This window comes from Ursus americanus, chromosome 30, assembly GCF_024610735.1.
Source record: "Ursus americanus isolate L20-20 chromosome 30, mUrsAme1.1.p, whole genome shotgun sequence".
In the NCBI taxonomy this organism is placed as follows: Eukaryota; Metazoa; Chordata; class Mammalia; order Carnivora; family Ursidae; genus Ursus; species Ursus americanus.
Window position 1 is genome coordinate 17425625 of NC_142156.1, and position 27203 is coordinate 17452827.

Genomic DNA, 27203 nt, shown 5'->3' on the forward strand with positions numbered 1-27203 from the left:
ATATGTCAAAGAGACAGAGGCTCCCAGTATAAATGATAGTAATGGATTATAACCCCCCAAATAAAATTAATATCCAAGAGTATTTTATGACATAAATAATTGAATAACATAAATGGAGAGAAGGAAAGTTGTTAAAGTGGAGTTGCATCTGAAGATAGAAAAATTACTATTTGTCGAGCATTACAGTAATAACTATTTTAGACAAAAAAACATCAGTGGATGCTAAAATTAGTGGGCAAAAAGTATGAAGAGAAACAGGATATTTACAGAGTTTCAAAGTATCACCCACCAAGCCACTTTCAATTACTAACAGAAAACAGTAGGATCACCAAAAATTAGGATCACCAAGAAGACGACAAATCTCCATCATGTGCTTCCAGATAAGATGTATGAGAAGAACACAGCATCGTTCTGTTGCACTCTTACTAAAAATGCACAGCTGAAATTTAATCACGAAGAAATCAGAAAAATTCAAATTCAGGGACATTCTACTAAAGTGTCAAGGTAAAGAAAGACAAAACATGATTTAGAAAATGTTCCTGACTAAAGGAGACCCTGTTAATATTTCGGGAATCTGGGCGAACAGTATATGGGAATTCTTTATACTACTTCTGCAAGTGAGTCTGAATTTGTTTCAAATATTTAAAAAAATGTGATGTGCATGTGTGCAAGCATGTGTGTGTATATGTGCATGGAAAAAGTCCTAACAGTAATAATAGAAGTGTTTGTAGTGATTATCTCAGATAATCTCTTATTTGTATTTTCTGATTTTTCTCTGGTGAAATGATAATTGTACTATTATAAATGTTAACATTTGGAGAGTCTGGGAGAAGGGTATGTAGGAATTCTTTGTATTATTTTTGCAACTTTTTTTTTAAAGGTTTTATTTATTTATTTGAAAGAGAGAGAGCGAGCACACTCGCGAGCACCAGCAAGGAGAGAGAGAAGCACCTGACACAGGCCTCAATCCCAGGACCCTGGAATCATGACTTGAGCTGAAGGAAGACACTTAACCAACTGAGCCATCCAGGTGCCCCAGTTTTTGCAACTTTTTAAAAGTGAAATTATCTTAAAATGAAAAATTAAAAACAAACAAGCAAACAAATAGGATGGGCCATATTATTATCAGATTCTTACTAGCACCATAATGGCTATAGCTCGGGTCTGGTTCGCAGGTGGTGGCCCTCCTGTGTGCATGGCAAACACTGCTCATCAACTACAGATAGAGCTTTAGTCACGCTCAGTTCAGTCTGCCCAACCAGTGACTGGTGGTGTCACTAAAGAGGAAACCTATCTGTCATTCCCGGCATAGACTATGTTTTGTATGGAAGCAGGAAGGAGGAAAGGGGGAGGCCTAGTGAAGGGCATAATAAATACCCTAGGGATAGTCCCTGAATGCCATTCCAAGGAGTTTAGTTGTAATCCTATGGGACAAGGGAAATGATCCAAGAGAGTGATGTATAACAATAACTAACATTTAATGAGCATTAGCCATGTTCCATATATTAGTTCAATTAATTTCCACAGTTCTATTTAATGGGTAGTACTATTATTATCCCCATTTTACTGATAATAAAACCAAGGCAAAGAGGAGTAACTTGTCCAAGTCACACAACTAATAAGTGGCAAACAGAGATGTGAACCTAGGAATTCTAAATCTGGAGCCAGCACTCTAAACCTCTGTACTTCACCATAAATGTAAGGTTTGGACAAAATCTTCTATACATTGGAGGAGAACCAGAGTAGAGGGGAACAGAGGCATGGAGGCCAATGGGAAGGCTCACAATAGTTTGGGTGGAAGATGATAAGGATCTAAATAACAACCATATTGTAATTTCAGTTTTGCTGGAGTTTGCCACATTAAGGCAAATAATACCCTTTAAAATAGAACTTTGTTTTTAGAATTCAAGTGACATGATGGGAAATTTGAAGAAGAGTCCTGTAATGGTGCTCATGGAGCTTATAGTTCTTTATAAATGTCACTTTCCCTAGTGAGGAAATGGGCAATCTTAATGTGAATTTCAGGGAAGTGAAGTGGCCAGAAAATGTTTTTGTGTTGTTACCTTTGAAAAAGTAAGCACAATATGTGTGACCAAAAAAAAAAAAAAAAAAAAACAGTAAGGGAAAATGTTTCTGTATAATGAAAGACAAATTTCAGTTTTCACCTTATGCCAAGCTAGTAATACACAAGAGAAAATTGCTGTAACTGCTAGGCATATAATAGGTATTCAATAAGCAGCATCAGACTGAATAATGAATGGAGTTTACTACCCAATTTTACTGCCCTTAGTCTTTTATACAGCATAAGATAGTGACTTTTAGAAATACTATTTCTCCCTTCAAATTTCTAAGAAACTCATATTTCCAAACCAATAATAATAGCAACAGTAAATCAAGCTTGAATAAAACATTAATGTAAAGATGTTAAATTGGGACTTATTATTTGAGATACTTCAGTTTCTAATAAATCATATTTATCTTCAGTTCAATAGATATCTAAGGTTTAACACAATACCATTCTGTAAAGCTTATCATCCAGCTAGTAAAACGTGGTTATATAATAGGTTATTAACAGGGACTCCACAAAAAATAACTGGTGATATTTGTTGGGATGAAATTTATATTTGTACTACAATGAGTAAAGGATTTCCCAACCCAATTTGAAAAATAAAATGAGGACACTTATCTTAGAAAGTAAATTATATGATGTCAGCATACTATTTGTATTCAAAGATTATCCTGTAAGCAATCATAATTTATTCTTTAATACAAGTGACCCAAATATCTACTTGAATATACTTTATTGCTCAATGAGCAATTTAAACTCTTTTGTACTGACAGTATATAAGTCAGTCTTTGCTCCATCTCAGACTGATTTCACCTCTCCCCTATCAAAAAGTAAGGAAACTATTTTCAGGACACTGGGGTGGGCTTGGGCAGGAAGACTGTGAAAGGAGACAGACGATGAGAATTCTTCAACATTTTCCCTTTACCTTCCTCAGATGTGAAGACCCTGGCACCTCCTCCGTGTTGCTGACACTGCTTTCTGGCACTGCGCTAATGTCTCCATTCACTCTTTTCATTATAGGGCTGCCACAGTTTTCCAATGTAGGGATGTCTGTTTGAGTCTCATTAGGATAAAGCCTTTTGGGTGCTGCTTTTCTCAAGATACATCCGGGGGCCTTGCTGGTTACATTTTTACCAGTCTTTGAATTGTTGTTTGTTGAACACATCAGATCTGACCTGAGGTATTAAAGGATTAAATGAATGAACTGTTTGCCTGGAAATGTATATTTTTATATACCTAATGAAGCAATATGGGATGACAATGATAACACTAGTTTAGAGAATATATTGAAACAACATAGAACTGATTGTTGAAAGTTTAAAATTTACCTCAGAAAGTTAAAAATAGAACTACCCTATGATCCAGCAATTGCACTACTAGGTATTAACCCAAGGATACAAAAATATTTGTATTTGAAGGGGCACATGCACCCCTATGTTTACAGCAGCATTAGCAACAATAGCCAAACTATGAAAAGAGCTCAAATGCCCACCGACTGATGCATGGATAAAGATGTGAGATTAGGATGGATGGATAGATAGATAGATAGATAGATAGATAGATAGATAGATAGATAGATCATGGAATATTACTCAGCCATCAAAAAGAATGAAATCCTGCCATTTGCAGCAATGTGGATAGAACTAGAGTGTATTATGCTAAGCAAAATAAGACAAATGCCATATGATTTCACTCTTCTGTGGAATTTAAGAAACAAAACAGAAGGTCATATGGGAGGGGGAGAAAACAGAGAGAGAGAGAGGGAAACAAACCATAAGAAACTTCACCATTATTAACATATAATGTAGTATTTGTTTCAGGGATACAGGTCTGTGATTCATCAGTCTTACACAACACACAGCACTCACAACATAGAACCTCCCCAATGTCCATCACCAAGCCTCCCTATCCCCCCAACCCCCTCTCCTCCAGCAACCCTCAGTTAGTTTCCTGAGATTAAGAGTCTCTTATAGGTTGTCTCCCTCTCTGGTTTCATCTTGTTTCATTTTTTCCTCTCCTCCCCTATGATCCTCTGCCTTGTTTCTTAAATTCCACATATCAGTGAGATCATATGATAACTGTCTTTCTCTGATTGACTTATTTTGCTTAGCATAATGCCCTCTAGTTCCATCCACATTGTTGCAAATGGCAAGATTTCATTTTTTGATGGCTGCATAATATTCCATTGTGTCTATATACATATGTATGTATGTACATGGATAAAGAAGATGTGAGATATATATATATATATATATATATATGTATATATATATATATATATATATATATTCATCTGTTGATGGACATCTGGGCTCTTTCCATAGTTTGGCTATTGTGGACATTGCTGCTATAAACATTGGGGTGCAGGTGCCCCTTCAGATCACTACATTTGTATCTTTGGGGTAAATACCCAATAGTGCAATTGCTGGGTCATAGGGTAGCTCTATTTTCAACTTTTTGAGGAACCTCCATACTGTTTTCCACAGTGGCTGCACCAGCTTCCATTTCCAACAACAGTGTGGGAGGGTTCCCTTTTCTCTTCATCCTCACCAACATCTGTTGTTTCCTGAGTTGTTAATTTTAGCCATTCTGACTGGTGTGAGGTGGTATCTCATTGTGGTTTTGATTTGTATTTCCCTGAGGGCTAGTGATGTTGAGCACTTTTTCATGTGTCTGTTGGCCATTTGGATGTCTTCTTTGCAGAAATGTCTGTTCAAGTCTTCTGCCCAAACCATAAGAGACTTAATGACAGAGAACAAACTGAGGCTTGATGGAGAGAGGTGTGTGGGGGATGGGCAGATGGGTGGTGGGCATTAAGAAGAGCACTTGTTATGATGAGCACTGGGTATTGTATGTAAGTGATGAATCACTGAATTCTACTCCTAAAACCAATATTGCACTGTATGTTACCTAACTAGAATTTAAATAATTTTTTTAAAAGAAAGCTAAAATTTACATATATGATTAATTAGAATTCTCTCTACACATTCAAATTCTTCAGTAAAGCAACCCAATGTGCATGAGACAAACTTGTGATATAGCAACAGGGCCTGAGTTAGGAAAAAAATTCAAATTCTTATACATCTGTATGAAAAAATTCCACACAGTCATTAAAAATCATGTTTCTAAGTCATAATCAGTGATATTGGAACATGTTCACAATATATTTTGGGGGGGGACAAACAGGATAGAAAACTACATATCCTATATGATCCTGATCTTATTTTAAAACATCTTATGCAAAATAAAAAGTTTGAAAGAAAAGTCAGTGAGCCAGATGTTAACCGTGGCTATCTCCAGGTGGTGCAATTTATCTTCTTTGTACTTTTCTCTATTTTCCAAATTTCCCACAGTACCTTAAAGTTACTTTTACAGTGAAGTACCCTGCACCAAAAAAAAAAAAAAAAAAAAAAAAGTTACTGAGACAAAAGAAGAAAAGAAAAACAAAAGCTATCCCTATGTCCAAGAAAGGGAGTTCTAGGCAGTGAACAGAAACTTACCTATGAACCTTAACATACACCCTCCTAAAAAATGACTGCCAAAACTGAAAATAAGGGGCGTGGGTAATAACAAAGATAAACCAGACAGTCCTGTCAAATTCTGATTAGAAGAGAAAAAGCAAATGTCTAGTGCATGATTGGTGATATTTCTATGCTAGTTAGGTCCTACTGTAGCTCTTACTGATTCAGTCAATATTTCTGATCTTCCAATGTCTTACTCCTTGATTGTTTCCTAAATGAATGCCAATGAATTATTTCAGAATAAGATTGCAATGGCTTTTTCCCAACCAATAAAGATGTTAAAACGTTGGTCTTACCTTTTTTGTTTTTGTGAAAGACACAGTGATTGTGGAGAAGATGCTCTACTTGGCTCATCAGCTAATGTAGCCAAAATAAAGTTAGCTTCCAATAACATATCATCGATACTTAAAGCCATAGGTCTAAAAAAAGGCAAAGTCAGAGCAAGCATCATACACATTTTCTGATGGGCATTAGGAAAATTAGAAAATGACACTTCAGAAGTAAAAAGAGACAGTAAAAGTAGAAGTCCTATTTGTCTTTTCACAAATTAACAGTCCTAAGAGCTGAAAAGGTCCTTAGACATCATCAGATCCAATTTCAAAAAGCACATCTATCTTAACCCAATCTCTGAAAATTTAGTTCTGAAATACCATATGAAATACCATCGTTTCATAGAAATTAGACTTGTTTAAGCCATGTATAATTTTCTATTTAGGCAATTAATTTAGCACCATGCCAAATTTATAATGTTTCACTCTGTAGAATATATCTTTTTCAATTACCAGTTTAAAAATGCCATATATGGCATCCTTCAAAATTTTAGTTTGGTAAGTATTGCTAGTAAAGTTAAGGAATTCTTGAGGTATGAATTAATTTCAAAGTGATCCAAAGGGTTTTATTATTGATATACAACAAAAGGAAGGAAGGAAGGAAGGAAGGAAGGAAGGAAGGAAGGAAGGAAGGAAGGAAGGAAGGAAAGGGAAGGGAAGGAGGGAGGGAGGGAGAGAGAAAAGTTCCCAAGGACTTACTTCCCAGGAAAATCAAAATGAATGGCTATAGGAGCATGTGTAGCTTCTGAAAATGTCAGCATTCCCTGAAAGAGAAAAAGAAGAAAAATAGTTGAAATCTTTATTTAAAAAACTACCAGTGAAATTTTGATACAAATTTTTGTTTACCTTCAATTCTTTGAAGCAGAATGTTATTTCAGTATCAACTCCAATTTGAAAGAAGTCAAACTCATCTGGGCCAACAAACATTTCACTGTACACAGAATTGGTCAAATCTGTTCAATATTATAGGAAAAGAAAAAATAGAATTAGTTCCAGGGGTACTTGTTAAATTTTAATATGAAAATATAACTGTAAGTGGTAGATTAAAAATAGCCACAAATCCTTTGACACTCCTTCACTGAGAGATGGGGTGTATGTCTATGTCCCCTCCCCTCAAATTTGGGTAGTTGGGCTCTCTGACTGCTAAGACCAATAGGATATGGTGCTCTAGATGAAATGACCTGGTGCTGGTTTCTGAGCCCAGACCTTAAGAGACTGGCAACTTTCACTTCCTCTATCCTCCATCCACTTCCTCTATCCTAAAACAATTACTCTTGGAACTTGGCCACCATGCCGAGTTCATGCTATATGAAGGCCAAGTTAATGGAGAGGCCATATGTGTGCAGTCACTCTGGTTAACAGTCCAGCTGTTCTTCCAGCATCAATCACCAGCCATGTCAGTGTGCCATCTTGGATGGATTTAGATGATTCTAGACCCAGCCACCATCTAACTACAATTGCATAAGACCCCAAGTACAAGCTGTCTAGCTGAGCCCATCAACCCACAGAAACATAAAAGAATAAATTATTCTTTTTCACTACAAAAACGTTTGATATACATGCTCAGAAAATCATACACACACGCACACACACGAGTACCTTTTCTTCCTTTTTCTTTTCTTTTTTTTCTAATTGAATTGTAGCTAACATACAGTGTTATATTATTTTCAGTTATACAATATAAAAATTCAACAGTTCTATATATTTCTCAGTATTCCTCAAGATAAATTGCTCTTAATCCCCTTTATCGATTTCTCTCATCCCCCTTCTGCCAACCAGTAGTTTGTTCTCTGTATTTTTGTCTTTTTCTTTCATTTGTTTCTTCAATTTCACATGAGTGAAATCATATGGTATCTGTTTTTCTCTGATTGACTTATTGCATTTAGCATTATATTCTTTTAAAAGATTTTATTTATTTATTTGAGAGAGAAAGAGAGGGCACGCATGCACGAGCAGGGCGAGGGGCAGAGGGAGATGGACAAGCTGACTCCCCATTGATCAAGGAGACTGACACAGGCTCTATCCCAGGACCCTGAGATCATGACCTGAGCCAAAGTCAGATACTTAACTGACTGAGTCACCCAGTCACCCCTAGCATTATATTCTTTAGGTCCATCCATGTTGTTGCAAATGGCAAGATTTCATTCTTTTTTATGACTGAGTAATACTACATTATGTATACACCACATCTTCTTTATCTACCTTTGTCTATGATAGATTTGGGTCACTTCCATATCCTGGCTATTGTAAATAATACTGCAGTGAGCACAGAGGTGCATATATCTTTTCAAATCAGTGTTTTCATTTTCTCTGGGTAAACACCATATTGGATCATATGATATTTCTAAGTTTTTGAGGAACCCCTATACTGACACTACAGTGGCTGCACCAATTTACATTCCCACCAACAGTGCACAAGGGTTCCTTTTTCCCCACATCCTCGCCAACATTTATTTCTTGTGTTTTTGATTTTAGCCACTCTGACAGGTATCAGATATCTCATTGTGGTGTTTTTTTTCTCTTTAAGGAAAGGCAGACTGCCACATGCAGCGCCTCATTTGGATGTGTCTGGATCTTGGGAGCTTGACTACCCTACATTCTCCTGCAAATGGACCTTGAGAGCTTGTTTGAAGGCTCTAGCAGGGAAGCACAGCTATTCGTATACCCTTGACCAAAGAACAGTCCTCGTCTATTGGGAAGGTTGTCCTCTTTGAGCACGCAGCTTTGGGAGGGACACACATGGAGCGATAAGGGAGGACAGGACACCCGCCCAGCAGCCAGATCAGCTGAATCAATCCTGTCGATCAATGGGGTGACAGATGTTTCAGCCACATTTCCCTCACATCTTCATTGTGGTTTAGATTTGCATTTCCCTGCTGATGAGTGATGTTGAGCATCTTTTCATGTGTCTGTGGCCACCTGTACACATTCTTTGGAAAAATGAGTGTTCAGGTACTCTGCCCATTTTTTAAAAAAGATTTATTTTTTTATTTGAGAGAGAGAGAGTGCAGGAGGCAGGGGGAGAGAGAATCTTAAGCGGACTCCACACTGAGGGCCTGACATGGATTCGATCCCACGGCCCTGAGATCACAACCTGAGCCAAAATCAAGAGTAGATGCTTAACTGACTGCGCCATCCAGGTGTCCCAATCTGCCCATTTTTTACTGGATTACTTTTCATAGCTTCACAGTATTTCATAATCTTTACTCAACCAATCTTCTGATATTAGATCTGAAGTATAGAAGGAGATGTATCAAACTATTTAAAGTGGTTATCTCTGGGTAGTGGAATTTCAGGTGACTTTTTTTAGTAGTGCTTATTTTGTGCTTTTTCTTTTCTTCAATGAACATGAATTAATCTATGTGTAAGAACAAAGGATAAATAGTATATATTTTTTAAAAGGACCAAACACTACCCTGGAAATAATTCCTATCAAACAAGAAGGCTCATGTCACTTTCCAGTGTACTAGCATAGAGTAAGTTCAATAATAAACAACTGGATCCCCAGTCAACCATAACTATAACTACTCATTAGAAAGCTGCTCACAAGGGACAATGTCTCCTGGTTACTAAATGCCCATCTTTATTCAGAGATGGCATTATGGAATACAAACAGACCCTTTCACTAGTGAAGCATATATTTCCCAGAACATGAGCTTCTGAGTGTCAAAAAAACAATGCTAGATAAGACTAAAAAGAAGCAATAACACATTTTCTGCCACGTGTATTTGCCATCTGGACTCTCATATCTCTCGTTCAAAGCTACTTTTTCTTCTTATGTCATTAAAGATAATCTCAATTGAATTGCTGGCCTCTTAATTTTCCTTAATGCTAACCACAAGGGTGATAAAAGATGAAAAACAGGGGTGCCTGGCTGGCTCAGTTGGAACAGCATGCATCTCTTGATCTTGGGGTCATGAGTTCGAGCCCCATGGTGGGTGTATAGATTACTTTAAATAAATAAAAAACTTTAAAAAAAAAGATGGAAACCAGACCTTAAAAATCTTAACTGAAAATATACTTTTCTCAGTAACCATTCTCCTAATTTTAAAACAACCTGAATTTCAAAGCCAAATATTTTAATTATTGATCGTGTTCCATTTCCTGGATCTCTTAAAATTTTAATGATCTTTCTACATCTTACTGCTCTTTAGACAAGAATAAATGTTATGCCACCAATGTTTACTGTATGGTCGGTCATCAAGAAACCCAGGAAGTGACATTCCATCCAACCACCACGACAGATGTGGTCCTTACCCATTGGTTCGTCACTGGAACTCTTCAGGCAAACACTGAGTGGGGTAACAGCAAGAGTAACTTCTTCCTGACTTGATGTAAAAAGAACTACTGCCTCAGCAAGCACTCTACAAAATGTGATAAAAAGTATTATGTTACATGAAAAAGAAGAAGAAAGAATCTTATTAAATGGGACTCAAATCTTTAATCTGGAAATAAACAGTCAGCCTAGATTTTTAAAAACTTACCAAAAAACCTATCTTCTTTTTTCTATGTGAGCTGAATATTCTTAGTATATTTTGAAATTCATTGTTAGGCCAAGAGAAGAGTAAAATATATTCTTAGTAAGACATGTGAAAGGGGCAGAATAAATGAGACACTGGAAGAAATGTCTTTAATTCTATAGTTTTATATACCCAATATATGTTTTTAATGGCCTGCAATCATACTCCTCAGGGAGGTACTAGAAAACATAGCTATTCAGATAGAACCTGGCAGAACTATGCTGGAGATCTGGGTGAGTCGTAGAGGTTTACGAGGAGACTGCTACTTATATTCTCTTTCCCTTTGTTACTTGTCCTAGATTATTACCTATTACTTTCAAGGTTGTCTTGACAACCCAAATGCCCTTTTATCCTGGGATCCCTTTTTAAAAATAGCTTTATTGATACAGAATTCACATACTGTATAATTCACAGATTTAAAGTTTTTTAATTTGTATTTCCCTAACTACTAATGATGTTGAGGACCTTTTCATGTGCTTTTCAACCATTTGTATATCTTCTTTGGCAAAATATCTATTCAAATCCTTTGCCCATTTTTAATTATTTTTTTATTATTGGATTACAAGATCTGACTGCTTTTGAAATCGAGGTGCTGTCAGATAGAAATGAGATTCTTAGAATGTATGTAATGTTGATGTTAACCCAATGTTAGATGTTAGCTCAGCAGTGTTTCTTGATGCCAAAATGTGAGGAACCCCTTCCAAATTCATCTAGGAAATTCTCCAGTGTTACAAGGGAGGTGTTCTATAAGATATCAAATAACTCAATACAAAAAAATGACAACATAGGGGCGCCTGGGTGGCACAGTCCTTAAGCGTCTGCCTTCGGCTCAGGGCGTGATCCCAGTGTTCTGGGATTGAGCCCCACATCAGGCTTCTCCGCTGGGAGCCTGCTTCTTCCTCTCCCACTTCCCCTGCTTGTGTTCCCTCTCTCGCTGGCTGTCTCTCTCTCTGTCAGGTAAATAAATGAAATCTTTTTTTAAAAAAATGACAACATAAACGTGCAATTCAAAAAGAAAGAAAAATACAACTGCTAATAAATATATGAAAAGATGTTCAAACTCCCAAGCAATCGACACAACAAAAAAGAACATCTAATAATACAATTTTCTACCTATCAGGTTGGCAAAATTTTTAAAGATTGATCATATCTGTTACTTGAAAGAATTCCCCTACACTTCTGGTGGGAATATAAATTGGCACACTGTTTAAGACAGCAATCTGATAGTCAGTATATGCATGCAAATTTAAAATTTGGTGAGCCTTTGACCCAGCAATTTCATTTCTAGGACTCTGTCTGTGTTAAGCAGCCTATAAGACGACCCCCATCTACCCCTACCTCCTGGTATTCATGCCCTCATATAATCCCCTGACCCTGAGTGTGGGCTTAATTTACAGAGTCACTTCTAACAAAGAAAATGGCAGAAGTGATGAAATGTGAGTCTGAGATTAGGTTATAAAAATACTTTGGCTTCCGTTTGTGAATTCTCGCTCTCAATCAGTCATCTCAATCAACTCTCTCTCTTTCTGATTACCAGTGGCCATGTTGTGAGGACAATCAGATAGTCCACAGAGAGGCCTGTGTGGTGAGGAACTGAGGCCTACCAGCAACCAGACGAGTGAGTTTGGAAGTCGATCTTCTGAGTCCTCCCCACAGCCATGTCCTTGAGCTTGGGAGTGAATCCCCCCCAAGTCCAGCCTTCAGATGCGACTGCAGCCCTGGCTGACAGCTTGACTCCAACTTCATGAGACACCTTGAGCCAGATGCACCCAGGTAAGCCACACTTATAACTATGAAGTAATCAGTGTCTGGTTTCTTAAAGCTCTGAGTTTGTTCCACAGAAATAGGCAACCAATACAATTTTTGTGTATGGCAAAAAGCTGGAAACAACCTACTTTTTCACTAATAGGATAATGGGTAACTAAATTATGGTTCAATCATACAGTGAAAAATTATGTAATCATTAAAAACAGTAAGATTGATTTAAGTGAACTGACACAGAAACTTTAAAAGGCAAGTTGCCAAACAATAATTGTAGGACATTTTCTTTGAAAAAAATATTTATAAGTATGTGTCTAGTAAGTAATATAAATGTGAGAGGGGGGAAGAAGGAAGAGAGAGAAAGAAAGTATCCATAGCTATAGGGAGAGGGTGAGTTACAGAGAGATTGGCTATATAGAGAAGAAGATCTACAAGGATATACACCGAATTGTTGATTGATGTTATCTCTGCCAAGTGGGATAGAGGGACAGGTAGGGGAGAAAAACTTTTCATTTTTTATCTTTGCACTCCTCTATAAATTATAGATGTATTACAAGGAATGTGTATTGCTTGCATAATTTAAAAAACAATAAGGATAAAATATCTTTTGGCTCACAAAGTAATTAATGTTTAATGTTTAGTGCTACAGCTTAACCAAAAAATTGGGTGCACTTTTACTGACAAATGCATCTAACTCATTCTCTAAAGGAAAAATGCAAACACTTGGGATAAAATCAGTTTACATAAAAAATGTTAATGTTTCCTTGTGTGTTTTAAGACTCAGACAGAAGGCAATATATAAATGCAAAGTATTATTAAGTGATATATTTTTCTCTTGATATCACTTGATATAGAAAGCCACTAATGGATAGGGCGCCTGGGTGGCTCAGTCGTTAAGTGTCTGCCTTTGACTCAGGATGTGATCCCAGGGTCCTGGGATCGAGCCCCACATCAGGCTCCTCCACTGGGAGCCTGCTTCTTCCTCTCCCACTCCCCCTGCCTGTGTTCCCTCTCTCGCTGGCTGTCTCTCTCTCTGTCAAATAAATAAATAAAATCTTAAAAAAAAAAAAGCCACTAATGGGATATTTGATATTTCCAGAACTTTCTTGCCACTAAATTATTATTGCCACCATTAAGCAATTTTATTATCTACTATTATCTTTCTCATGGTTTCCTCTTGACCTTGTAAGGGGATTTCTCCAAGTCAAATGTTAGCTTTTTAAAAAAATGTAACTGGTTTCAAATTTTAATTAAGGGCATTAATTCTTTACTCTGTGCCCACATTATATTCAGAAAAAGAAAAATAAACACCAGCGAACTCATTACCTTGGCTGAATAATTAGTGTATTAGAACACATATTCTTTTCAAAAATAACTTGTAAGGGCTGACTTTCTTGAAAACACACATTATGAGTTCTTCTAATACCTTAAAAAGAATAAAGCAATCTGTTAATAATTTTATTGCAACATGAACTATTTAAAAAGTCTAAGTTTCACAGCCACGTTAAAATAATAAAATTAAAGAAACATTTCCTATCTGGCAGGTGCATGTAGCTTGAAGGAGCACTACTCCTTTATGAAATGTGTTTATCGCCTCCTAGTGGACTCCATGCAACATGCCGTATCCTCGGACCAATCAGGCAGTACAGCTCCCAAGTTCTTTTGAAATGCAGGTTATTTCTTAAATTGTGTGTAAAATAGTGATTGCCCACTATAGTTCATGTACCCATCATTCCCTCTCACTACCTTTCACAGGTATGATATTTCTGGATTTCTGGGAATTTTGGACGTCAGATATGAACATCTGGCCTGTAAATTCTTTTTCTCTGAGAGGAAGAAGAGGGGAAGGGTGTGTAGCCATAACTGCTATGGCTCTATGTGCCAGCAACTATAGTGCACATTTTACATACATTACCTATGATCTTCACAATATCCCTATGAGGTAGGCACTTAGTCTCAGAACAGGAACCTGTAGCTCGGTGACTTTTCAAGGTGATGCTATTTTAACAAGTATAGGTAGAATTTGAATCTAAGTTTGAACATAGAGCCCATGTAATAAAATCCAAGTGGACTATAACTTCCCACAGCAAAATAATGTTGTGGTGAGAATCAAAAGGAGTCACTAGATTATTGGGGCGCCTGGGTGGCTCAGTCGTTAAGTGTCTGCCTTCGGCTCAGGGCATGATCCCAGCGTTCTGGGATCGAGCCCCACATCAGGCTCTTCTGCTGGGAGCCTGCTTCTTCCTCTCCCACTCCCCCTGCTTGTGTTCCCTCTCTCACTGGCTATCTCTATCTCTGTCAAATAAATAAATAAAATCTTTAAAAAAAAAAAAAAAGGAGTCACTAGAAACAACATTTCTCATCTAACTTGGATTTTTTTTCTTTTGGGGAGGAGGGGGAGAAGAAGAGAGAGAATCCCAAGCAGGCTCCATGCCCAGTGCATGAGCCCGACACAAGGAGCGATTCCACGACCCCAAGATCATGACCTGAGCTGAAATCAAGAGTCAGACACCTAACCAACTGAGCCACCCAGGTGCCGCTGGATTTTTTTTATACAAAATTAGTAATGGCAACATTTATTAATTTCATAAGTATTTACTGACCACCTACTATGCACAAAGCTGCATTAGTTAGCTTTTGCTGGAAAACAAGCCACTTCAAACCTCAGTGGCTCAAAATAACAAACATTTGTTATTTCTCACAATTCAGCTGAGTAGTTCTGGTTTCAGCTGGCTTAGCTGTGGCTGGACATGTTGGATGGCTTCACTTTCATGTCTAGGGCCTCCGTGGGACAACTGGCACAGCTGAGACTGCTGGGATGGCTGAGGCCTCCCACCACATGGTCTTAATCCTCCAAAGTCTACCTTGCAGCACTTGCTCTCATTCTGAGGGAAAGGTTCCTGCTTTAACAGAGGAAGCTCCCAGGCCTCTTAAGGCCTGGGCTTGGAACTCACACAATATCACTTCTATTTAATTGATAAAGCAAGCCCAAGGCTAGCCAAGATTCCAGCTGGTGAAACAGACTCCAGCTTTCGAAGGGTGGGGAGCAGCAAATAAGTTGTGAGCACTTTTTTGGTAATCTACTACACAGGAACAATTTAAGGAGCTAGAGATTAGCAAAGCACAAATTAGACGAAAATCTCTATCCTCACAGAGCTTACCTTCTAGGGAGGGGAGACAGACAATAATAAAATAAATAAGTAAAATAATTGATAGGTCACATCGTGGTAAGGGCCACAGGAAAAAGGCAAAGCAGAAAGGGCATTAGGGAATGCCAGTCATGGTAGATAGCAATTTTAAATAGGGAAGTCAAGGAAGAGCTCATAGGAAACGAAGCCATCTGAGTAAAGACTTGGAGGAGGAGAAAGAAACAACATGCTAGCTGGAGAAGGAGCTTGCTAGGCAGAGGGCTTCCAACCCACGTAGGACCTTACTGGCCATTGTAAGATCTCTGGCTTTCACCCTGGGTAAATGGGGGAGGGTTTGGGGGGAGGCGCTGAGAGAATTTTGAGCACTGGAGTGACATATTCAACCTATTTCATCTTTGCATTCATCCATACATCTTAGATGTACTACAAAGAGCATGGCACTGCGAGGAATTACTGTGATGTCTATTTCAGGAAGACACAAAGCTCAAAAGTTGGCATAATTTACCCTATTTTAAACACTATTTCCAAGTTGCTTTTGGAGCAACAGGTATTAGACGCTTATGGTCTAAAGTTCAAAAGATACCAAAAAATAGACAGTGAAAAGTAAGTCAACCCCAACCCCTGGCTCCTGCCACCCCCATACCCTCCACAGAGGGAACCGCTTTTACCAGTTTCTTACGTATTCTTCAGAAACAGCCTTGGCATATACAGCACGATCGTACCTCTAGAACATACCTCTAAATATTTCACTCAAGTAAATACTGGCATTGCCAAAGACATCCAAGCAGAGAAATGTCTAATTTCTTTGTCATTCCTGATGCTCCTTTTCTTGCCACTTGCTTCCTTCTCCTTTTTCCTTATCTACAAGTGCTAAACTTTCAACCTATACCTTTGCTCACACTGTTCCCTCCTGCTCCCTCCTCACAGAATGCCTTCCCATTTCCACCTACTGGAAACTCACCTAGTTACTCACCTAGCCACTTACCACAAAGCCTTTCCTCTTCACCTTTCTCTCCTTTGAATCTCTGACCCAAACAGCATCCACTGTACCCTTGTTATTTTATCTTTTTAGGTAGGCTCCACGCTGGGCATGGAGCTCACATGAGGCTTAAACTCACAATCCTGAGATCAAGACCTGAGCTCAGATCAACGGTCAGACACTTAACCGACTGAGCCACCCAGGTGCCCCCCACTGTACTTTCTTTCAAGCATGTACCTCTTCACTGCGGTTTTTCTAGTCTTCTGGTTTAATAACAATTTTCCTTGATAGGATACAAATGGGATAAACATTTAGAAGTCCTGTTTTCTCCCTGGGTCATTTATTAACTTTATCTTGTGCTGCACAAAGTAATGGACTGTAATGAGATAAGGAGTTTTGCATTAAAATGGACTTCCTTCATTGAGAAAATCTTACTATTAACAACTGGGGCTTTTCGGTGGCTCAGTCGGTTAAGCATCCAACTAGATCTCAGCTCCCATCTTGATCTCAAGGTTGTGAGTTCAAACCCCGCCCTGGGCTCCACGCTAGGAGTGGAGCCTACTTAAGAAGAAAAATAAAGGGGCACCTGGGTGGCTCAGTCACTAAGCATCTGCCTTCGGCTCAGGGCGTGATCCCAGGGTCCTGGGATCGAGTCTGGCATCGGGCTCCCTCCTCTGCTAGAAGCCTGCTTCTTCCTCTCCCACTCCCCCTGCTTGTGTTCCCTCTCTCGCTAGCTGTCTCTCTCTGTCAAATAAATAAATAAAATCTTTAAAAAAAAAAGATAAAGACAACAACAACAGCTGAACTAAAGCAAATGCTTAGTCATATGTTTGACTTAAATTCTGGCATAAGCTCCTTATTGTCTCACAGACTGGTAACCACAGTGTGGGGCCCAGCAGCCAGGACAAGGATCATTCTGAGTAGTAGTGTTTCATAAGATCTGCTCCTGGCCATGGGATTCCTGATGCTAGGAGAGAATTCTACTTGCCATTTCATAAGCTCAATTTGGAACTCCCCTCAGTGGGTCCAGAGAACTCTTTCAAACCTGAAGGGGTACAGCTAAGGAACAACGATTAGTTTGGAGATGTTACATTTGTAAAGTTTAGAATTTCAGAGGTGAGTGATACTTCAAAATTCTTGTAAGTTATTCAGATAAGACCCGATAACTATACGCTCACTGTTAATTGAGTTTAAAGTCATTAGCACATCTGTAGAACGCCCTTTGACAAAAACTCAAAACTTGAAGTGGGAGGCCAGCATTTCTTGACATCACTTCATTAATACACGAGTATGTATCAAAGTTTTATTTTCACTCGGTATCCCAGTGCACTCCTCTTCTCTTATGGAAACCCTTCTCTGCTGGAGTCCTGTCTCCTTGAGCCAGGACAGAATACATTAGCATGTGATGTATATCAGAGAGTGTTCCTCAGGAACTCAGGGACTCATTTTTAGCAACTCTAGGGCCGCTGCAAAGAAAGTATGGAGAATTGGTGGAATTATTAATAAGATAAATATTTCAGATAAATCTTGGTTCTCGATGATACAAATCCTTGTTTCCTATTAGCAGATGCTAAATAATTCAAGAAATCACTTTTTGGAAACTTTTCATGGTTAGATTTAGAGAAGTTAGTCTTTTTTAGTAGCTCATGTTTTTCGATTGTTTGCTATCAGTGAAGAGAGCCAAATTTACATCACTGTCCTTAATTCCTTCCCAAATCCCAACATGTATTTCTAGAAGCTTATGGGCTATCTCCACCCAGGTCATTTTTTCTCAACTAAATTTGAACAGTGTTTCCCCACCGGATTATAGATATAAAATTGCAAGCATAATTTTCTGTGTGCATACAGTTTTGGAAACTATAACTACTCCAATTACATAGTAGCATCCATGTCCTCCAGTCCCCTTCCTTCCTGAGCTGGCCCTTCCCCATTTCACAGCCATGAGTTTCGAGGGATGGGGGAGACTGACTCTACTTCCTGCATCACTGATAGGCCCTCACTGGTACAAATCAATTGGTGTAATCTTATCCCCCCTGCAATTAAATTTGGACCAGATATGGCACTTATAGATGGGAATGCCCTGGCCACTAGGATTAATTTACGTTGGTCCAGTTAGAACAAAGTCAAGCACTTTTGTTCACTGGATACGTGAGGTAAGGCTTTCACTCCCACTGATGTGAAAGAGGAAACATGTAGCCCTGGCTGCTGCTGCAAGCCACCTGGTCATTGAAAATTTGTAAGAGAAGCTGGCCTTAGGATAAATCACATGGAGGAAAGTAGAGCTGAGTGAATTTAAAAAAGAAAAGGAAAGGGGCGCCTCAGTGGCTCAGTCAGTTAAGCATCTCCCTTTGGCTCAGGTCATGATCCCAGGGTCCTGGGATTGAGTCCCGTATCAGGCTCCCCACTCAGTGGGGAGTCTGCTTCTCCCTCTGCCCCTCTGCCTACTTGTGTTCTCTCTCTCTCTCTCTCTCTCTCTCTCTCTCAAATAAATATTTTAAAAAAAGAAAAGAAAAGGAAGGAGGAAAAGAAGCAGCAGCTGCTGCAGCCTGGACCAAACCACGCCTATGACCTAATTTTGAACTTTTCGTTTACAAGAGCCAATATTCCTCCTTATTATTAAAGGCTTTTTTCTATTACTTGCAACTTAAAGCATCCTAACTCATACAGCTTTCCTACAAAAGCTATTAAAAATCAACCAATAACAAATATGTATTAAACATTACTCTAATCAAACTACTTGAGAGACTTTTAAGAAACTGAAGGGGCGCCTGGGTGGCTGAGTTGGTTAAGCAGCTGCCTTCGGCTCGGGTCATGATCCCAGGGTCCTGGGATTGAGCCCCACGTCAGGCTCTCTGCTCAGCGAGGAGCCTGCTTCTCCCTCTCCCTCTGCCTGCGGCTCCCCCTACTTGTGCTCTCTCTCTCTGTCAAATAATTAAATTTTTTTAAAAAAGAAACTGAAAAGTTGGTTGTTTAAAGTCCAGCTGGAAATAAGGGATGAGGGCAATTGTAATAATAGCAATCATCGACTACGTCAGACACCACACTATATGCTTCACACTGGTTATCCTGCTTCACACTCACAACTCTGGAATGTGAGGGTAGGTAAGATTATCCCTATTTACGGAAAAGAAAATGACAGTTCAGAGAACTGACGAGAGAAAAACTCTAAAGGCCTGATATACAAGGTAGGCCATCTTAGATTTCTTTCTAAGTTCACATGATGTACGTAAACTTTGTTCAGACCAAAAGCCTGATTTTTGGCCTACCACACATGCAATGTACATCTGCTTTGTGAATGAGTAGCATAAAGGAAAACCATCTTGTCCTTGAGGCATCTCAATCAATGCTCCTGCTCCCTGCATTCCTTCACAATGAAACTCATGATGCCTGCCTACATGCTAATCTATAATCTTTTCAGCTTTTACATGATGTAAAAATGTATATAACCCTGCAAAAACTGTTCATTCTCTGGAGCACTTTCTTCCCTGGGAAAAGTGTGTTTCCTGGGCAGTTGTCCTAACTTGGGCTCGAATAAAACTCTCTTTCTTACTTTCTAAGATTCTAAAAAGTTTGTTCAATTTGCGTTGACAAAGCTTAAGTACTTTCACAAAGCTAATAAGAAGTATAGAAGAATCCACACCCAAGTCTGTGATGTCAAGGCCTGCTGTGCTTTTAATCATGCTCTTTACGTGATTCTGCTATTATGTGAACTGAAATTCAAAGAATGGGGAAAATCATGTTAAATCATGGATATTTTGAAGGGAAAAAATTTAAAAATATAACACGAATATGAGTTTAAGATATTAAGATAAATCTCAGGCAAAGTAACAGATATAAGATAATTGTAACACTATCATAACCTTCCAGAAGACCATTCCACTACAAAACAAGATTTGGACTATATCACAAGCATGAGTTTTTTAAAGCATGCAATTCTACCTGCTAACTTCAAATAAAATAGCAGCAATCATAAAAATTATAACTAGAGCTAACACTTAGAGAATGTACCAGGCATTCTTTTAAACACTGTAGAACCATAACTTCCTATAACTCATTGAAGCCTCACAAAAACCCAAGAATGCTAGGACTAACATGATCCCCATTTTATATTTGGGGCAAATGAGGCACACAGATGTAAAATAATTTGCCCAAAGTATCAGCAAGGAAAGTGCAGAGCAGGATTCCGTCCCAGACCTTGTGGCCTCCACAATCCATGCTCTTAATCACTGTGTTAGAGATACTTAAGCATGTAAATGTCCTGTGAGTAAAACATTTGAATATCTACCATGCAAGGCTGTGAGGCAGGAAATCTGTTTTATAGCTTGGTGTGACAGAGAGAATGTATGGTTTCAGCTCCTACTACTGTGAGGCTTGACTCAAAGCCAGGCTCTGCGACTTACTGGTTTTGTGACCTTGGGCCCATTACCACACTTCTTTCGGTCCCAGATACAGTACTATCTGCCACCCAGAGGACTTTCAATACAGGTTGGCATTATTCCTTTCTGTTCTTACCAAAGAACACTGTTACCAAGGCACTCTTACAGAATATCATCAGGCAGACAGTTAATTTTAGAACCACCTATTGTTTGACTTCAAGTGGACATTTAAAAAAAATGGTTTGTATGCAAGCAAAGCTTGTGCTGCTGACAAGTTGAAAAAGGAAAAATTTAATACCAATCACTTCATAATACTTCTACAGAGACAAGATAATACTTTTCAAGTACTTACAACAGCTCTACCATAAAACCAAATTCTAAGCAGTAATGCAATGAGAAGTCTTAATATGCAGTTTGAATATTCTAAACATAAAAAATATTAACAAAAAAACACACAATACTTTAAACTAGTTTTAATGATACCTACCATGTCTGCAGAAGAACTGAATGACAACTTTGCACTGATCAGATCTGGTGAATATTTTGCACTTCTCTACATTTCTTTCGAGGGAACTCAGACATCTAAAGATGGGCAGAATTGACTGTAACACAAATACATTATCAAATAGCACATACTTAATATGGTTGTTTGATTAGTTTAAATGAACTAACAAAAGAAGAGTATGTATATTCACAAATGAATAGATTTGGCTTGCATGCCTTTTTTAAAAGTATTTTTAAATTTTTATTTCTGTTTTGAGCTATGTAACTATGTAATGTCAACCTTAAAAATAAAATAGCCAATATTCATTTTTTTTCTGGGTTGAAAATGTATTTTCCCCTCCTTTTAACACTTTTTTTCTCTTTTTTAAATTTAAATTCAATTAATTAACATGTAGTGTAATATTAGTCTCAGAGATAGAGTTTAGTGATTCATCAGTTGCATATAACACTCAGTGCTCATTACATCAAGTGACCTCCTTAATGTCCATCACCCAGTTACCCCATCCCCCCAGCCACCTCCCCTCCAGCAACCTTCAGTTTGTTTCCTATATTAAGAGTCTCCTGGGGTGCCTAGGTGGCTCAGTCGGTTGAGTGTCTGCCTTCGGCTCAGGTCATGATCCCGGAGTCCTGGGATAGAGCCCCATGTTGGGCTCCCCGCTCAGCGGTAAGTCTGCTTCTCCCTCTGCCCCTTACCCCACTTGTGCTCTCTCTCTCTCTCTCAAATAAATAAAATCTTAAAAAAAAGAGTCCCTTATGGTTTGTCTCCCTCTCTGTTTCATCTTCTTTTATTTTTCCCTCCCTTCCCCTGTGATCCTCTTTTGTTAAGTTCTTAACAATTTAAGAATTTAAATTCCACATATGAGTGAAATCATATGATAATTGTCTTTCTCTGACTTATTTCATGTAGCATAATACCTTCTAGTTCCATCCATGTCATTGCAAAAAGATTTCATTTTTGATGGCTGAGTAATATTCCATTGTATATATACATCACATCTTCTTTACCCATTCATCTGTCAATGGACATCTGGGCTCTTTCCATAGTTCAGCTATTGTGGACACTGCTGCTATAAACATGGGGATGTTCTGCATGCCTTTTAAACCATGTATTAAATGCAGAATAGATGTCATGTTCTATGTAATAAATATTTCTACAATACAAGAGAAAACCAGGGCCACTTATATTTACCTTCATTCCCAATTTGCAATTTAAATTTGATGTTGTCGAATCATTCTCATTTACTTTCACTGAAGTTGACCACTGATAATGTTGAAAAAACACAGGAGAGAAGAGGACATATCCATATGCTGACCGACAAGAATTCACAGATCTTAAAGCAAGCTGAAAAATAAGAGGTATTAAGGAAAAAATCAACTTTCTCTAAACGATTAATTCAAAAAATTCTATTATATTTAACACTGCAATTAGTTCAAATAAGGCTATGGGATGGTAACTGCATTATATGGACATTATACATATTAATTATTATAGATATTAAATGGGTTGCGTCATACACTGTATATTGAATTTGCACACATATACATAAATGGATACACATCTGTAATGAATACATATAGGTTTAACTCTAAAATCTTGCATGCTGAAATTGTAAAGTTGCAAATGCCTTTAACTTTAATGCACGAAGTGACAGAAGGCAATGTAAATGGGGGTAAAAAGATGGAAGCAAAATGGCAATCTCTTGCCTCATCTAAAGTGAGAAACTGTTGGTCAGTGCCAGCCAACTACTTCCACCTGGTAATGCTGGCCCCAAACTGTCAGACCATCTAAGTTTTTAAGAGAAGCAAGAAACTCACATCTTTGTGTAGACTCTCCCAATTTTTAAGTTTAGAAAATTATTTCATTAAAAAAAAAAAAACAGTTCGGTCCCAGAAAATACCTCTGCAAGCCATACCTAGCCTCTTGACCACCAGTTCACAATTTCTAATTTAAATCTCTTGTGTTTTTCTGCATGATTTTTATAATATGCTCTCAATGTATTCACATATATAAAATAAAGATGAACAGTGAAAGGGATAATTACAATTTCTGGGTTTCCTAGTTAACATTCAATCTGGACTGGGATGTTTAAACATCTTCTTTTGCCTTAATAGATGGTATATTGGTTAATTTTCTTACTTACACCTTTTTCAGATGGGTCTAGCCACAGCTCGTCACTGATTCGTGATAGAGCTTGAATTGCTTTCCCAAATACTACAGAGAAAAAGAAAGGTACTGCTTACATTCTTTCCTCAAACAATAAATACAAATCATAGGACTACTTCAGCATTCACAGGACTCAAGTTTTAATGCATAAAGAACAGTGTTTTATACACTAATGCTAAAAATTGCTTTAAATATATAATAGTACTCATGACAAAATGAGAGGCACATAGTAAGAGCTCAATAAATTTACAGAATGTGCAAAATGATAAAATGCACCCTCTTCCTTTATGTTTGCATGGAGCTACTGTGGCAAGTCAATTTCCATACTACTGTATCTTTAGACTTGGTTTAAATAAATATATTACCTGCCCCCTCCCCCCCCCAAAAAACAAGAGTGAAAACAGAGCATGGAGGGATTTGAAGGGGTTTAATAACTTCAAAACAAGTCATGAGAGAGAAATTAGAGGCATTCAAGATGCATCTCTGATATTTGAGGGAAGCATGCAAGATGCGAGATCTTCCCACCAAATACACTCAGTGCCCTGTAAGGAAGAGAGGCTAGGCTGGGTGACATATTTGTCTAATCTGATATGAGACTGTTAATATTCTTAAGAATTATGAATAAGTACAAAATGCAGCAGAGAATACTATGTGAGCTCCACATTGGGCTACATGTTCAGCATGACCTCTGCCTCTCTCTCTCCCTTACCCGACTCGTACTCTCTCTCTCAAATAAGTAAATAAAATGGATGGCCAGATTAATCCTCAGAACAGTAGAAAAAAAAGAAGAAGAAAAAATTCCAGAACATAAAATCAGCTTATAATAATGCTTAAGAATCAGAAGTTTGTGAATTGGGGGTACCAGCGTGAACCCGAGATGGGATGACCAGGGGGGTAATAAAAAAGGATAGAGGCATTTCTCCCTTTTTACCACTTCACATTCAACACTTTTTCCTGGAGTTGCCTGATGCAGACCTTTCACTCATCCAATGAATGGTTTTGGAACACCCACTATGTTCCGAGTACAGCCCACTCCGATGGGGGTAGAACAATGAACAGGACAGGAACGGTTCCTGCCCTCACAGCGCATGGCGTACAGTACAGGAGGAAAAGCAAAACAATCATACAAATAGTTGTTTATTGAGAACTGAGCTATAAACTGCAAGAGAACTTCTAGAACTCTAAGAACCTGGAACAGCTGGGAGTTTGGGCTTCCCTTTCCTGTTCATTACTACCGTTCCATGGATGGCCTCAACCCAGGGGAAGCTAACCATGACACAAGACGCCATTCTAGGATCACTTCCAGGTTACAATCTGTAGGAAACCGTTCTTCTCTTAAATAGAGATTTTCTGGAGTAACTTACATTTAAGTACTATTTATAACATATTCATCTACATTCCCATCTATTATTGAGCTCTTTACATGCATCTGTTTCATTCCTACAACAAGCCCTGTGACGAATATGCTGTTATTCTTTTTTTACCGATGAGGAAACTGAGCCCCACAGTGATTCAGTGGTTTGCCCCAGGTCATACATCAAAAAATGGTAGAATCTGGGGCAAAAACCAGGTTGATGCTTTCCTCATGGCACTAAAATACTTTAACGGCCTAAGCATCATTTTTCCCCCAACTCCTCCTCACGCAGTCCTTATTCCGAGTTTGATGCCCGCATTCCCAATCTCTGTTCCAATGGTTTAGTTCCATATCATGGACACTGAAGACAATAAATACTATGCATAAATAAAAGCAGATGGGCCCTCTTCCTCCCCTCGAAAGCTATTAGGAGCCTGGGTGGGTGGCGGCTGTTCGTGGCCAGGCCTTGTGCCACCAGCCCCTGAACATAAAGGACAAAGGGGAAATCGCCCCCCATGAAGCTTACTCTCTCTCTAACTTTCCCTTTTCTACATAGGAAAGCAAGAAAAGTCGCTCCACCTTTCACCTGACTGCCGCTCATCCCGCACTTCAGCATGGCCGCGAGCCCTAACAAGCCGCGCTCCAAGGAGCGCCTCTGCTCGACGGCCCCAGGTGCCCGGATGTCGTCCGCTCTTTTCGAAGCTTCGAGATCTTACCCCTCCCGCCCCCACGCCACAATGTCCCAAAGTGCAGCTGTGTTTCACGGCGGGGAAGGGCCTCTGCGGGCCTCCGTAGGCCGTCTCCTGCCGACATGATCTGTCATTGGCTGAGAGCGAGGTGGGCGGGTCACCGAGCAGCCCGAGGAAGAAGGCGGCGGTGGTGGTGGTGGTGACTGAGCGGAGCCCAGTGACAGGATGGTGAGGACGGCAGATGCGGCGACCGAGGCCTAGCTCTCGGCCGCGGTGCTGCGTCGTTGGGAGCAGCCGGGAGTCTCTAGACGAGGGCATGGACCATTCTGGGGGCCGTGGAGGGTGCAGCCCAGGGCCAGGCCTGGAGAAGGCCCGGGGGAGGGCAGGGGAGGATAAGGAGCAGCCACCTCTGGGTGCGGCAGGCTCTGGCCTCGCACCCCCGCCCCAGGGGCCAGAGGACGTCCGAGGGGGAAAGGGCCCTTTTCAGCGGCTCGTCCTGTCACGAGAGCCGCACGCCCGAGCCGGGAAAGGCCTTTGAGCTTGTGCCTCCAGCGTCCCCGAGAAAGGGGCATGGTCCCCTCCGTTTCCAGACGTTTCCCTACTCCTTTCCCTTAAAAGGCACCTCCCGCTGGTTGGGGCATACCGTTTGCCAGCCGCCTGTGTTGAAAGCTGGCTTTTCGAATGCAAAACGGGAAGTAACGAGCAGAATCCCCTATCCATTTTAGTTTGCCATCAGGGGAAAAGGGGTACAAACTATCCCCTTCTCCCCTGAAATAAAGTGCAGCTGCCATTGAAATGTGGTAGTGAGTCCTCAAGGGACTGGATTTGGCTCTTAGAATGGCTGGAACTATTGTTTCCTAAATGGTTTATGAGCTCCTCGAAATTGGAAAATTTTGTGAATATGTATGTTTTTCCAGGTAAGGAGCCAGTGTTGGCTCCAAGGGATACTTTGGGGAGTTTCACCTCAGTCGTTCACCAGATTGCCCAGCCAGCTTCAAGCCCGGCCCCCCACCCACTGGCCTCCAGTAGGTTTCTGCCCTTAAGACCGTCCTACGTAAAAACTCAGGAGCTGCTACTGGAGAGGGCTCGTAGCTGTAATCAGACTTTAAGAGGTGCCCTTCACCCCCTAAGAAGTTAAGAACGTGTTCAAAAGGAGCTCTTATTATCTTGCTATTTGTGTTGATGAGGGTAACTGTAAAGGGACTTCTCTTTCTGATGAGCATCCATTGCATTTTTAAGATTATCAGGGTTCGGTGACAAGCATAGCCGTTGAGGTAGTTTATAGATGTGACAGCCAGAGATTTGTGGTATGTGCTTCTTTAGTGTCTCTGTATATGTGAAAGGCTTTAATCCCATTTTTGATTTTTGCTCCTAAATAGACTCCAATTTAGAGTGATCCGGTTTACAGTAATTTTGAGACAGCTTTGAGAAGATGACATATGATTCCATACTCATGTTTCTAAAGTTTTGTTTTTTTTTTTTTTTGAAAGATGAACACTTTTTTAGGGTAGTTATACTGGAACATAGCTTGTTACCTGAGATAGAACTGGGTAAAATTTAGGATTAGCTGATTCTTTCATGATTAAAAATCTTTCATCTGGCAGAGTAGACTAGAAATGTTCAACACTCAGTAGTGTAGAGTCTATGGGCAGCAAATTCCAGGTGTGGAGAAGGTCCAGTTTTAGCTGGAGGAATGTGTTTGGTTTTTTATCTTTAGTTGGTGACTTCACCATCTGATAATGTATTCAGAGTGCTGTGTTAGATCTTCTATACAAAATAATGATCTAGC

The 27203-nt window shown here is 39.3% G+C and overlaps 1 protein-coding gene across 2 annotated transcripts in view; it reads right to left on the reverse strand.

Moving 5' to 3' along the window:
• Nucleotides 1-25493, reverse strand: part of RAD9B (RAD9 checkpoint clamp component B) — a 48842-nt gene extending 23349 nt beyond the window's left edge. The window contains exons 1-10 of one of the 2 annotated variants that reach the window (XM_087857360.1): nt 25305-25493; nt 23349-23419; nt 22397-22549; nt 21191-21305; nt 13526-13625; nt 10176-10282; nt 6765-6871; nt 6618-6682; nt 5886-6008; nt 2994-3243 (exon numbers count right to left, since the gene is read on the reverse strand). In XM_087857360.1, the coding sequence (XP_087713486.1) occupies nt 2994-3243; nt 5886-6008; nt 6618-6682; nt 6765-6871; nt 10176-10282; nt 13526-13625; nt 21191-21305; nt 22397-22549; nt 23349-23419; nt 25305-25341 (1128 nt within the window). In that variant the 5' untranslated portion in view covers nt 25342-25493. The remainder of the gene's footprint in view (nt 1-2993; nt 3244-5885; nt 6009-6617; nt 6683-6764; nt 6872-10175; nt 10283-13525; nt 13626-21190; nt 21306-22396; nt 22550-23348; nt 23420-25304) is intronic. The other variant, XM_045777036.2, reaches the window with a different exon arrangement.
• Between the last annotated feature and the right edge of the window lie 1710 nt (nt 25494-27203).